The sequence below is a fragment of the Athene noctua genome, chromosome 1, assembly GCF_965140245.1.
Source record: "Athene noctua chromosome 1, bAthNoc1.hap1.1, whole genome shotgun sequence".
Taxonomy (NCBI): domain Eukaryota; kingdom Metazoa; phylum Chordata; class Aves; order Strigiformes; family Strigidae; genus Athene; species Athene noctua.
Window position 1 is genome coordinate 238,666,913 of NC_134037.1, and position 14,927 is coordinate 238,681,839.

Genomic DNA, 14,927 nt, shown 5'->3' on the forward strand with positions numbered 1-14,927 from the left:
ATGGTTTAGTACTTTCAAAGTGGGACAAGTAATTATCTCTTACATAATAAACCATCTGCATGGATATAATTAAACATTTACTTAGTTGTATTTGATATTAAATGAGAAAAATAATGTGGTTAAGTATAATTTATCATGAAAAAGATGCCAAAATCAGCTGAAAATCCATCTATAACATCCTGGTTAGTTGCTAAGCTTTTGAAGGGGTCTTGAATAGATCTCAAACGTGATGCTGCATAACTCAGGTTGACATGGTAACATGCATAGTAAGGAAAATCTTAGCTTTATTAGCAACTTCATTTTAATTCTATCCCATTTTCATATGTTACCCTCAGTTTCTGGAGTAAATGTATCTTAAGAGTCTGATTATAACTCATAGTTATTTGGTATAATTAAGAAGGTGTGCTAGTCTTTTATTTTGTAGGCAGCAAAATAGTAGCAGGTCTATGAGATGAATTCCTAGCAGAATTTTTCAATGACCATGTTAAATTTAGTGCTGTTCTGAGAGAGATTATGTGTATTGCTTAGTTAATGGGATGTTTGCTATGTTAGGACTGATCTGGCAGCACTCCGGCAGAGGAAAACAGGCATAAAAAAAGAAATTTTCTCAATATAGCTACTCCAACAAGCATAGAAGGCGTTAAGGATCAATGGTCAGACCCATAGGCCCTGAAGACTCTTGCTGAACAGACAAGGGCCATAGCTTGAGAACACAGGCTAAAGGAATGATAGCAGGGTAAAAAAGAAACCTGCAAGACAGAGGCAAGAGCAAGTTTGCAAGAACAAAACTGACACATAATCAACACTTCTGGGATATTTGGATAAAGCTGAGTCTTTATGAGTAACACAAACACATCTTTAGACTATTTTAAAATAATTATCTCTAGAAGCTTTATTTCTTCTGCAAAGTAAACCATACTTTGTTTTTAACAAGGATTCACATCTTTATGCATTCCTTAATTATCTCCTGTGCATGAGGGAGCACTACAGATTGGTGTATGGTGTGGGATGTGTCTGGCACCTTATAGCATGTGATTGAGAGGAGGGAGGGAGGGAAGGAAGGAACGGCAGAGCTAGGATATCATCTGAGGAACATGATAGAGCAGGAAAGCAAAGTGCTATGCTGCATGAATGCACAAGGTATGGACAGAGCTAAAGAGGAGAGGCAGGATCTGTTTTACCATGTGACACTTGACAGGTCTACTGGATACAGAGTTGTAAAGGTACTCACTCATCTGACTTTTTGGGTAAGTCATGGATGATATATACAATACTTCAGCTCCAAGGCTGATTGAGGGATACGAGAACTCTAAGATTCCACAGAGGACAAATAAAGGCAAACTTGGAGTGACCAAAAAAATCTTAGCTGAAGCTTCCACTGCAACCATGCCCTTGGTCACTATTTAAGCCTCAAAACAGCTCGCCATTTACAAATATGAGATTTTATCACCACAGAAGGCAGCAGTGTTATGGAGTGAGAAATGAATGCTTAAGTTTGTCACCTGGTTTTACAGGGGAACCTTGATTACCGTAGAAATACTGACATCACTGTGAGAGATATCTGACAAAGGAAATCTAATCAAGGAATTAGAAATACTTGAAAAGAAGCCTGACGTACGGTATAACAGAAAAAATCTTCCTCTTCTCTGATAACTGTGTATGTAATTAACAAGATTGAAAAATGATTGAAACTGGATTCCATGAGAGCTTCTGGGTCCATGGTAGCTCCACATGTTTACTTGATGTCTGATTTATTCCAAACTGGCATTCCAGAGCATCAAAAAACCCAGCCATTTTTAAACCAACAAGCAGGTTTTCTGTTGTTCAGATAATTCTAAATGTAATAAGCCTGATAAAATTAAAGTGAGGAGACAAAACAGGAATAATTGTTTGGAGGCAGTTTCCCCTAGGCTTACACCATCCAAAACAGAAGAAAGAAAAGAGGAATTTTAATGTCACTATCTTCTGCAATATCATCAATTAATTGTTAAGCTTAAAAAAATGTTGTTTACCCCATTGACTTGCTTTACTGAAGTTTCACAAACTTAAAACATACATGATTTAAGGTTCTGTATTTTAAAGCTAAAGAGGTCTAATTCTGTTTATGTAAAACAGCCCTTCATAAATTTTCAAGAGATTTGTTACACTAAACTTTCCTATACTAAAACAAAATTAATTAGTTCCTCAAAACAGGAGACTGTGAATTCCACTTTCATGGCAAATTAGGTTTTGCTTTGTTACCGTCTAAGAGCATGTGGATTAACTTGCTTAATACTACTTTCCTTCCTATAAACAATGATTTGAATGTAATCTGAAAATTTGTGTTTGAGTTCTTTCTGGATATTAATGGTAACAGCCTTTTTTATCAAAATTCATGTTTAAGGCCGTATGTGAATATATTTCACACTGACTGCACCTAAACTTTCAAAATGTAACCTCTTGTACAAGCAGAAGAAGAGTTATCTGGTTATGCAAAACTGTCAGCTACCCTATTCTCTTCTAGGTCTCATTAGTTTCCTCACAAAAACATAATTACTGTATAGATAACAATGGCCCTATTTCTTATCAAAGGACTGAGCTGACAATCCCCATTTTTAAAATTACAGAAAACATCTATCTACCCCAGCCCAGGGCTTTTGCCTTACATTTTCTAATGAGTAATTCTAAATAGCTGCTCTTAAGGAGTATTTAATTCTTTGATTTATTTAATTCTGTATCATTGCAGATCATTGTCATTTAGACTGGCTGAAGAGTTTTCAAGGTCAAGTTTTTAATGCATTTTGGTGTAATTCTGGTTTGGTGCAGTAGAACTGGAGGTACCTGGAACTGCCCCAAAGGATCATGTGTTGGGCAGATTCCAGTTTTGTATTTAGGCTTGTAAAGTCTGAGTCCACTTCTAGGCATTTAAATTCTTTCTTTTGGGGAAGGGGAGAAGACTGTCAGTTATGTTTACTTGCTTTTTCCATTTACTAGATGCTTAGTTTATCTCAAAAACAGGTTCTAATTTTCGTTCTTTTTCCTCTGTGTATACTGTTTTGGTTATCAGTGCATCTCTGACACAATCCCTAATTACTGAGGGAATATTATACTTTGATCCGATTTTACCTTGAGCCATGTTACCACAAGAGTCACAGTACTCTTACAGTATCATTGCTAATTAAAGCAGTCTGCTCTATCAGACATAAAACTATTACCGCCTGTATATTTACCTTAATTTTTCTTTAGCAATAAGGCATTTAAGATTGATGACCTGTGATCATTTTGTTTGTCTTTTACCGGATGAACTTTACAGCAGTGCACAACCTTATGATGGCTAAGCGTATGTGAATTAGCATCAACAGAGATGTTATTAAAGAGTACTTCTCTAGATCTTATATTTTCAATAATTTGAAGATAAACTTATTTGCTGCTCAGCATCTTAGAACAATACTCACTATTTGTGCATACTAACTACTTATCTGTGCACTAACAGTACTAGACAGTCAGGCTGAAATCTTTAAGATTACCATGGTAGTTTGGAGGTTAAATGTCCTCTAAATTAATGAGAATTAGACTTTCAGCCATAATGTAGATAAATCTTTAATTAAATGTCATGAAATCAATTCTACCTGCTGCTGTGCTTAGCCATAGGGTGGTCAAGGGGAAGGACCATCAGCAAAGGAGCCATTTCAGACCACATAAGCAGTAGACCAGGATCCCTCCATAGTACACAAGCTGCATGAGGAGAGAAGTGGTAGTCTAGTTAAAGCAACAGCCAGTGCTTTACATCCCTAACCTGCGAACGATCTATGGCAGAGGATGGCATCCAAATCGTCATTCAGAAAAGATATATGCTGCCCAGAGGGTTTGATTCTGGTTGTTATCAGGTGTGGAACCCAGCAGACATTGCTTGACAACCTCATATGGCCAGCGCATCACAAAAAATAGCATCTAGAAGGTGAAAAACTACTCTTAATATAGTGAAAATTTGAGACACCTCCCAGGTCACTATTGTTTTCCCACTTCATTTCTCCTCTTTGAACGACCTGAGATTTCCCCCATTGTTTCCTGTTTTCTGCCCTCAGACATCCTTTAGTGATCTGGGACACACTGGCTGATTACTTTCCCGAGACTGAGCTAAGGTCTGTCCTTCCCTCTCCTCGGAAAATCCTGCCTCAGCTCCTGTGATGTTCCAGCCCTCTTCTGACTGACAAGATCCACATAGCAAAAAAATTATTTGGGGATTTTCTTCAAAAGTGACAATATTGGTGTAGAATTTCACCCTCTAAATTCTTTTGGGAAGCAGGCTCTTCTTAAAAATAGTGTTTGTAAAAATTGTGTCCCAACCCTAGCTTCTCTAACATTTTTAAAACACTGGTAAACAAAACTACCACATATGTTGTTCTTAGGCTGTTCAAAAAACTGTGTACAGTTTGTGCATTTATATTCATAAAACATTCCAGCTTTCTCTCAAAATGAAAAGGATGGTCCTGAAATCCTCAGTTTAGAGCATGTGAATACTATTGAGATTGACTTGAGGTTATTGTGAACATACTTATTCTAAATTATTTAAAATGCTTCTGCTAAAGGTTAGCAGTCAGCAAAGAATATCAATTTACTTTAATTAGTCTGAACTAAAGACCAGCAAAAATTCAGATCCTGTACTTCAGAATTATTCTAATTCATCTTCTTGGCAGTCTGGAAAGGAGAAAGATTATAGTAACAGTTTACTTGGATATACATCTTGCTACACTACATGACGATGTAGAATATTTTGGAGACAGAGTTGTTTCACAGGTAGGATTTGGCCTGCCACATGGATAGTTCATTTATAATTGATAATCCCAAATGACAGGGGTTTAGGTTCAATTTGTTAACCAATACAGGCAAGCAAATCAAATCAGACAAACAACTTTTTAAACATGACCATGATAATATCTGAAATAATAGTATCTGAAACATCTCAACAATATCTGAAAGAAAAAGAATTGAGTCATAAGTCTGATGAACCATGCTGGAGGTCTTTTGTTGACTTACTTAAAATGTCCATGGAGTATTAAAAAGTGAAATACCATAATTTTCCAATACAAAACATGTTCACTTTAAAATGGGACCTCTTTCCAGTGGAGTAACATGTAGAAATAAACTTAAGAATGCTTTATCCATAGACCAGTATGTATTTATATCTACTGTATGCAAAGAGAGTTAAGTCCTGGTCTATAGCCTATTTTTAAAAGGATTAATTTATTGAAGAATTCAGTTATAAGCAAATAAACAAGACAAAAAAGAGTCTTTATCAGTGAATGATTTTACCAGATTCAGAAATCCAGTTGTGCAGTTAGAGAGAATACTGTCTTTTGTTAAAAATATCCTCAATGAAGAAAAAACAGGAGGACAGATAATACGGCAAAAACTTTTTATTTACTTGTTATTGTTAAGTCTGGACAAGTGAAATACCAACAACAGACATATGAGAAATCATCAGTGAGAAATTTTACAGCCAGAAATACTAAGGACAAAGAGGAATTAAAAAAAATGTATTGTGAACAAAATTAATCCTAGAAAAGTCATAGGTCTGTTATTAGAAACAAACAGCTGAAATTGTCAATAACAATGAAAAACAGATAGAAGTATTCAATGAATATTTCTGCATAATGCAGACTCATCCCAGTCACAAACGCCATATGTTTTTGCTTAAAATAAGACGCAAATGATTTTTAATACATGGGTAGTTTGACCCTTAAAAGAATTTATTACCGGGCTGCCTGAAGAATTAATGTTGCTATTCAAGAAATTAAAGAATAGTAAGGAAGTATTAAAAGCCTGGATGAAGTCAGAGTTACATTTGGACAACATAAAAAAATTACCTTGATTGTATAATTCTAGCTATGCTGGAATCAGTAGCAGGTAAAAGAACTGAAGGCCTGATAGGTGATGTAATCAATACAGAAAATGATTGTGTAATTAGTGCCAGTGAGCATGTCAAATTGGGTAGCTTTCTGGGTGAGATTGCCGAATATGATTGATAAAGCTGACTGCATCGACATGTGCTTCTGTAAAGCAACAGACATACAGCAGTACATCAATCTAATTAAGTGATTAGCGTTACACAAAATCAGTGTAACACATAGTAATTAATTAAAAACCGGCTAAGCGACAGATCTCCAAAAGCAACTATAAACAGCTAATCATTATCCCTTGGGTAATTCTTGAGGAATTCGCAGAGTTCTGTTCTTTTTCATGAGCGAGTTTTTGTCTCTGGTGCGTGGCGCCAGGGCTGGGCCGCCCCACCCAGGCCTCTGCAGTGCCCAGCTGGCTGGTGCAGCTCCAGTTGCTCAGATCCCTGCTGGCAGCTGGCACAGGCTCTTTGCTGAAAGGGGCATACGCCACCACGCTCGCACCAGTTCCGTGGCTTGGTTTGGCACCCTGAGAGCTGCCTGCCTCTCTGACACAAAGTGGAGTGAGCTCTAAACAACACCCCTGACACTGCTGCCTTGGGGGATTGAGCCCCACATGTTAGAAAATGCTGTCCTCTGCTACTACATAAATTTATGAGTGATCTGAAGAAATACTCGACAGCATTAATGGTAAAATTTGCAGATGACATAAAATGCATAAAGCACTAAATAATGCAAAGAAAAGACAGTATTTCTGTAGGGAAATTGACATCCTTTAGTAAGCCAGGATCATTTGAACGTGCTTTTTGAGACAGATGAATGCAAGGTCATTCAGCAGGAACAAAGAATGTAGGTCACGTTTAGAAGACTGGAGACTGTGTCCTGGAAAGCAGTGACTCTGAAAAGGATTTAGGGGTCACAGTGGTTAACCAGCTAAAGAGAAGCTCCCAGAACAATGTTCTAAGGCATTTGGTACAGTCTTCAGATACGGGAATGTTGGGTAGTGACATAACTGTATCCAATTCTACTGTATACTTTTGACAAAGGCGCTGAAAATTTATAAATGTTCAGAACAGCACTGTTGGAATACTGTTAGATCTGAAAAATCTGATTAAAAATAACAGAGATGAGAAGTCCAAGTTACTTACTTTATCCAAACTGGGATTAAGAAATGACTATATTGTGGTTTATAAAGATGGGTTACAAAGGGATCAGGAAACACACCATATTCCGAAGTCTGTCCAACAAGGAAAGACAATTTTGCATTAGTAAAACCATATGCTGTTTTAACAGCGTGACTATGTAACTGTTGAAACAATTCATGCAAGCTTTTTTTCTATTCAGAATTGCATTGTTTTAATTTGAGGACAAATACTTGAAAAAGGTGAAGGAAAAGCGTCTTTTAAGGTGCTTTAAAAAGCACGGCAAGCATGCATGACAGGCAAACAGACTGTACCGTATTGTGTTGTGTCTTCATGTTAAACACAAAACTCTGATCAAAATAATGCATTTTAAATGATACTTTCCTATTGGGTTTATACTTTAGTATTGATTTATGTTGTATTCTTTTGACTTTTTTTAAAAACATAATCAGAGTGAAGGTCTTTCTTGAACATCTGTGAAATATTTTGCACACTTAGGCTAGACATAAATAATACATGTCAGGGAGATGTAAACACCAATGGGAGAAATAAATTATGTACGTGAACACAGGGCACTATAGCTAAAGTAATGAGATGAAACATAAGAAACTTCCATTAACCTGATCGTCAGAAGAAAATTCCTTACAATTGGAGGAATTCAACTTCGAAGAGATGTCGCCTTTGGGAATTAGAAGCCCCATTACCTGAAACATTTAAAATAAACTGGACAAAACAGCACTGAAGAATGCTAAAGAACAATCCTTTGTCAGGATCATAATAGTCTTTTCTATCACTAAGCTTTGTGATCTGGTTTTTCTTATCATTTAAGACTGTCATGAATATTTTATTTGATTGTTGACCTACAAAAGAAGCGGTTTAAATAGAATTTTATTGAAAATTACCAGAATTCTTCTAAAATTAGTTTCCATTCTCCTGTCAAGTATACCAACATTACCAATATTGCTGTATTATCTATTAAGTCTAAACACAGACCAAGAGATTTGCAGAAACAATAGACTAAAAAGCAACACTGCTGGTGAAATACTCAATGTGGAGGTGCTCAGTGTTTAGGAACTTGAATCTGAAAAATGACAGCCTTTAGTAAAGTGCCTCAGCACCCTGTTGACCATAGGAGAAGAATCAAGTGCCTTAGAACAAGATCCACGAAAGTGAAGCTAGGTGGTAAGAGCATGCTGAGGACAGAGCTGTAAATTATGAAGCTCTTCGATGTTCGGGTATTTTAATGCTATTGCTCCTTTGAGCAGAGGCTTTTCTGAAGGTTTCAGGTGCTTGTTCCTCTTTCAAAAACTAAGGAAAGAAGCATAGCTGCCAGAAGACTCCTGTCTCTGCTCTGTACTTAGTGATTAAAAACCTCCTCCAGGATGATGAAGACAGCAACAATTAATTTTTCCCCTTTAGGGAATCTCCTGCCTCCTAAGAGCCTATCTGTGGACCATTCTAGGGAAACTGTTCCATTCCCTTCTTTTGAGCCTCTTACAGGTTTTGTAGACTGAAGGCTTCGTTTGCCTTCAAACAGATTAAGCAGGAGCCTCTATTCTGATTAGAAGTCTATTACTGGGAGCAGGGTGCCCTGGGCTTAAGTCCCTGCTCCACTGATTGTTTCTGGATTTATGGACATAAAACACATAAATGGTCCGTAACACAGACACACAAAGCCATCTTTTGTCCTCCCCAAATGAGTGCCATAACCACGAGGTTACAGACTAATTCCTCCTCTCTGATCTAATGCATTTTTAATTGTTTCAGAGTATGAAGTGGAGCAGCTTCAACAGAAGGGATGGGCTGTGTTTTCTTCCCTTCCATGTCCCCCTGGACTGTGGGCTGTTTACCTGACAAGTAGAAGAGAGTTGGTCTTTGTTGCACAAAACAAAGCAAACCAGGTGCTTCACTTCGAGAATGTTTTAACCACTGAGATTTTTATGTTAAAATGAACAGAGGAGAAAGCATCAGTTCAGGCTGAATTTTTGTGTGGAGGTTGACTTAGCAAATGCAGTCTAAGACCTGAGGGACTCGGGCATAGGAGGAGCGAGTCAGACAAAGCCCGAGATGGCTTTTGGACAAATACATCTTTTGGGAAATTTAAGTATAAAAACTACAGCATCTCTGGAGGTTAGTCACCTCCAAGGTCAGCTGTAACTAAGTCAGTGGTGTGAGGAGGCCTGGCTCCAGATTTAGTACCTAAATTCCATGTCAAACCCACCTTCAGCACACAAGCCCAGTCACAGGGCTCTGGGGACCGGGTGGGCTTTCAGTGCTTCGGGACCAGGCGAACCTCACAGAAATACCAACTGACATATTTGGTAAAAACACATCTAAACGCGTTTTCGGGACTCCGGGCCAGAGCCTCGCAGGGCCAACTGCTGCCCCCCGCCAGGCACGGCCCTGCCCGGTGCAGGCAGGCCCCGAGCGGGCACATCTCACCGGCCGGGGCTCCCCGGGGCGGCGGGAGGCGACGGGCAGGCAGCCACTCGCGGTGCGGCCAGAAATTACCTCAGGGGGAGCCCGCTGGGAGCGTAACCGACCGTCCCAGCGCGGCCTCCCCGCCCGGGGCTGGCGGCGGGGCGCAGGCGGGCAGCGGCTCCCCTCGCCCCCACCGCCCCGCGGGCAGGGCGCGCTGCCGGGGGCGGCTCCGGCGGTCACCCCGCAGCGCCCGGGGAAGAGCGGGGCCGCAGAGGCAGAACGAGAGGGAGAGACGGCGGCGGCGCCGCCCTCTGGAGAGAGCGCCAGGGAGAGGCTGGTGTGAAGAGCCGCATTTCAATGAGGGCCGGGCTAATGCAAATCACTGCAATCGGCAGCGGCGGCGGCAGAAGAAAGGCGAAGCAGCTGCAGCCCGGGCTCCCCAGCAGCGCGCTCCAGCCAGGGGAGGCGTAACAAAGGCAGAGGCGCCGCTTTCTGCGGCAACTCTTGCGATTAAAACCGGGTGGTCGCCGGCGGGGGGGGAGCTGCCCCTCTTGGGCCGCTTCCCGTTTCGAGTCGCCGTTTTCCCTCCGCGCCCCGCCGGCAGGTCTGAGGGAGAAGGTTGGTCGCCAGGCTGCGGACAACAGGTAAGGGCCGGAGCTGGAGCTGGGGCCGGGGCCGGGCCCGGCCGGGTCCGTCCGTCTCCGCGCGGGGGCTGCGGCGCGCAGGGCCGCCGGGGCGCGGCCGCGGTGCACCTGTGCCCATTGTGTGGGGCGGCGGCGGCTCCGCCGAGCGCCCGCGGCGCCTTCCCCGGGCGGCTGCGGCCGCCGGCGGCGTGGGCCGGGGCGTGTGCCCGGCCGCGGAGTGTGGGGCGCCCGGCCGTGCCCCGGCAGCCCCGGGGGAGCGCGCTGGGTGCTTCCCCCCTGCGCCCGGAGGCGAACGCACCTCGGTTTTGTCACCTTGCGGTTCGCGCTGCGCCGCCCGCAGCGGGGCTCAGGTGCTTGATGCCGCTTTCAGCGGGCTGGTCGTGTTTCAAGCACGTTTCCCCTACCCCCAGCAGCATAAACCCTCTTTTTTTCTTGGAGCCGCTGCCGCATGTACCCACGTTTCCCCCCGGCCCCCGCCATGACTTAGTAGTCAGTCTGCTGCTTAGTCTCTGAATGATCTTCGCCGGGTCCTAGTCACATCTCTGCATGATGTGTGCTTTTTTTTTTTTTTTTTTTTTTTTAATCAGCATGCATGATTGTTTTATGTAATTGCTCACCCACACCTACATTATATATAATTCTTTAGCGGATGTACAGGGTGTGAAGTATTGGGCATGGTGGTTTTCCAGGGGTGTGTCCTTTCATTTTTCTGTATCTGCATGGATATGGATATATATTTATACACACAGGGAAACGTCTGATCAGATCAAATTGTTTAGGATTTCTTTGTCTGCTCTGACCTTGTGGTTTGAACATGCTTTTCTGTAAATAGCAGGACTGTGGTGTTCAAGGGGAGCTCCATTTCTGTTTTAAAGGGCGTGATTGGGAATTACTGCCGTTATTGATTAAAGCATAAGTGTGCGGAAGAAAGGGCAGTGACTCGCAATTCTTCTTCCCCCCATCTAAAATTGGTAAAGCTGAAAGTCTCTTTAAAAAGTATATCTTCATGTAAACTTGCTTTTCCTTTTTGTGTGTGTGTGTTTGAGATGGTTTGAGCAAATGAAACAGCAGACCTAAGAAAAATCCATTTTTCTTGGCACAGGTATTGCTTTTGAGATACAGTTTCTGAATTGTGAGTTCTGGAATTGTTTAAATCTGAATAACAGGTTCTCATTGGAATCAGAAATGAAGTAAAACAGCTGGCATAATTTTTTTTAACATGGAAACGGTGGTGGTATAATCTTGATCCTAAGCTGTGGCCACTAGGTGATATTTTGTATTTAACCTGTAAAGAAGTGTCAGTGGAATGCCACAGCAAATATTCTTGTTTTTTTGACTGAGGTGAGGGGTGTGTGTATTTATGCTGAGGAGGAAAAACGTAGATTAGTCTTTTTCTTTTCTGTGTGTATTTATATATGTGTACACACACACATGTACTGCACCATATATATATGTGTTAGGTACCTTTTAAAGTGTTTACAAATATAAATCTTGCATGTATACATAAGCACATGATACTGTGCCAATGTAACAAAATAAGTTGTGAGCTGTAACTGAAGCAGGATAAATAATTTCCACCAAGGCCCCGCAATGGCAGTGCTTAGCCTTAGGTGCTTGTTCTAGTCAAGCATGTGAATTGCTCTGAGAAGTTGGTGAGCACATCCCCTACAGCTTTGCAGCATCAGGGTCTAGCTGTATAATTATTGGTTTAATATAAACTCCTGTAAACTAAAGAGCATCCATAAGTCTTTCTGTATTTCCTCCTACTGTTTTACAGCTGGTCTGAATATATATTTTTTTTTCTTAATGGTCACACAATTATGAGTGGTTGAAACAAAGCTTCTGCTTGCTAGTTTTTTTCTTTCTATTGGAAATCAATAAGAGAGACCACTTCTAAATTAGGTCTGTATATCTATGCTATAAATAAACTTATTGTGCTTTGCTGTTCTGGAGACAACTGCAAACCTAGGTGGCTCCTAAATTAGAAGAAATGCGTTTTGAACATAATGACCTTTTGATCATTGGTGGGGGTTTTTTTGTATTTTTGTTTCTTTTATTTGTGAAGATTAGTGAGCAATTTGTTGTATTTACTCGTGTTGGTCATAAAAAGGAATGGAAGTATCTACCTCCTTGATTTCATTTCAGAACATGAGAACTTCCAATTATGTGAACTATATTGAGAAACAGATCATTTTGGCCAGAGCTGATGGGTTTTTGTCATTGTCAAGTATGGGAGACACCGATTGTGAATTTGCCCATCGACACCGAATTTATCACTCCTTCAGCGATAGTTTTGTAGGAAGAAAAAGCTGCCAGCCTTAATCAATTTGAAGATTGGGTCTAGGGTATTAATAATACATCTTGCAAACATTAGAGCGCTAAAGTAGCTTGCTCATTGAAAAATATTAGTTTCCTGTTGCCCTCTAATAATTTTTTAAATTTCATGTCATTTGAACACTCCTGTTAGTTCAGAGTATGCAGAGTATTTGCAAAAGGACAACTGAAGTAATTTATTACAAATCTTAGACTGTAGGGAAACTGGTGGTTGCAATACACAAGGACTTTTGAACAGTGGTCTTGACCCACAAAGTGGTAGTCCTGATTCTTATCACCAACCTGCGACATCTATTTCTATGAGAAATTTTTAATTGCTTGATTTTTGGCGACTGGTACCTCTTGAGATCACAGTTGGAACAAACAGTTTAGTGGGGATGAACAGTCTAGAAGGTAGACCAGACTCAAATAGCACCTGAATATAACATGAGAAAAAGTAGACAGCTTATGTGTTTGTTCTCTTTTTCCAGTAGCTCAATTTTGTCTCCTCATTTTTAGAGTTCTTACTGAATTTGAACAAACACTTTTAAATGTTTGCATGTTGCTAGCAGTTGGTTTCGTAAGTGGCATTTCTACGGTGTATAAAAGCCTAACTTATAAGCTAGGTTTTATGGCATGGCAGGAGTGTTAGTTGTAAAATTAATATGTGAACATAGCACAGTTTCATTCAAATATTTTTCCCAACCTAGAAAGCAGTCCTCTAAGTGCCATGTATAGAATGTGAAGTCTCAAAGTGAGCTCCCTTAAAACATGTAAGATTCTTAAACTTTTTCTTTTCTCTTGTTCATCCCTTAGGTTGAACTTCAAGATGTCCTTTGGGAGAGATATGGAGCTGGAGCATTTTGATGAGCGTGATAAAGCGCAGCGATATGGCAGAGGGTCCCGGGTAAATGGTTTGCCCAGCCCTACTCACAGTGCCCACTGCAGCTTTTACCGAACCCGTACTCTACAGACCCTGAGTTCTGAGAAAAAAGCCAAGAAAGTTCGTTTCTATCGTAATGGAGACCGGTATTTCAAAGGGATTGTATATGCCATCTCCCCTGACCGATTTAGATCCTTTGAAGCTCTCCTGGCTGATCTGACCCGAACTCTGTCTGACAATGTGAATCTGCCCCAGGGAGTGAGAACAATCTACACGATTGATGGCTCCAAGAAGATTTCCTCATTGGACCAGCTAGTGGAAGGTCAGCAGTAAGATTTGGAAGTGTAAATTTATGCTTGAGTCAGTGTTTGTCTAATCTGTTAAGTCTTCTGTGAGTAGGTGATGGTATTGTTCTTCTTATTGATAAAGGATCTTCAGTGGTATAACTAGAATTGTGAATATCTTAAATTGTGCCATGAAATATTGTTGCCTTGCTACTTATTTCCCTCTTGTTGAAAGTGTCTGACCTTCCCCTTATCTGTTAACCTAGCGTTGGTAGTCCTAGATCTCAAAGATCACATCTGCTGCTTTTGAACTTGCGTATTTAAAAAATATCAGTGAGTTAAACTCCACAAGATCCCTGGTGCTGATGAAACCTACATGAAATTCGGTTCTGATATTTTTTTTTTTTTTTTAAGTCTGTCTGTACCTAGTGAAGAGTTCCAATTCTTCCCTACAAGAAATGTCTTAAGTAAAATATTCTCCTCTCACGGAGTGGCGTAAATGTAGGCAATCTGTTAAGAGTGATGTTGTAGCCATGGTTCAGCTGGGGTAGACTGTAAACTTTTCTCCCATGTAGCATTTCCCTTTTTCCTCTTCTGCAGTCCACTGGCATCCTTATGTTGTTTTTAAATAGGGCTCATGTACCTGTAGCATAATGTATTACCAGTGATTGGTCAGAACTGGTAGGTCTTGGTCACTGGCAAACACTGGAGATGCCAGTAACTGATTTGCCCATCAACACTGAATTTATCACTCCTTCAGTGGTAGTTTTGTTGGCAAAAGAGGCTGTCAGTGTTAATCAATTTGAATATTAGACCTAGGATATGCTAATATCTTTTTATGAATTTTACAGATCGCTTAAGTAGCTTTTCCAACATAAAGTGCTTCTGGCTTGCAGTGGGTTTCTTTTTGTGTGTGTAGGCAACAGTTCCTAGTATGAAACATCAGAATGTATAAGGTCTGAAAGCTTTAATTAGCACATGGCCATAAATGAGGCTGATTTTTATCTGTAAAGTTTAAATTCAGGCGCTTGACTGTACTCAAAGAAAATAAAGGTAGAAAAATTTTTTCATCATGCTTCCATCCTGCCCCTGGCCCCAGTGTGTCATGGGCAAACCTGGAAAACATGGATCTATAGCCACTGGATAGCCAGTTTAGAATTGTAACAGAGATTGTAATTCCTTTATGATTTCCATTTTTAGAACCAGGTGAGAAAACTTGCAGTATCAGTATGTAGTGAGATGATCAGAAGGCTAACATGGGGAGAGAAGAAAAGGGTAGTGCTGAATAAGGCTCCAGAAAGGGAAGCGCATCTTGCATAGCAGCTGTTCAGCCACTGTTGAGTTGACTCCTTTAAGGTGTCATA

At 40.7% G+C, this 14,927-nt stretch overlaps 1 protein-coding gene across 3 annotated transcripts in view; it reads left to right on the forward strand.

Moving 5' to 3' along the window:
- Positions 1–9,742: 9,742 nt before the first annotated feature.
- Positions 9,743–14,927, forward strand: part of DCLK1 (doublecortin like kinase 1) — a 255,207-nt gene continuing 250,022 nt past the window's right edge. For 2 of the 3 annotated variants that reach the window (XM_074914194.1, XM_074914204.1), the window contains exons 1-2: positions 9,743–10,083; positions 13,213–13,601. In XM_074914194.1, coding sequence (XP_074770295.1) covers positions 13,226–13,601 — 376 coding nt within the window. In that variant the 5' untranslated portion in view covers positions 9,743–10,083; positions 13,213–13,225. The remainder of the gene's footprint in view (positions 10,084–13,212; positions 13,602–14,927) is intronic. The other variant, XM_074914221.1, reaches the window with a different exon arrangement.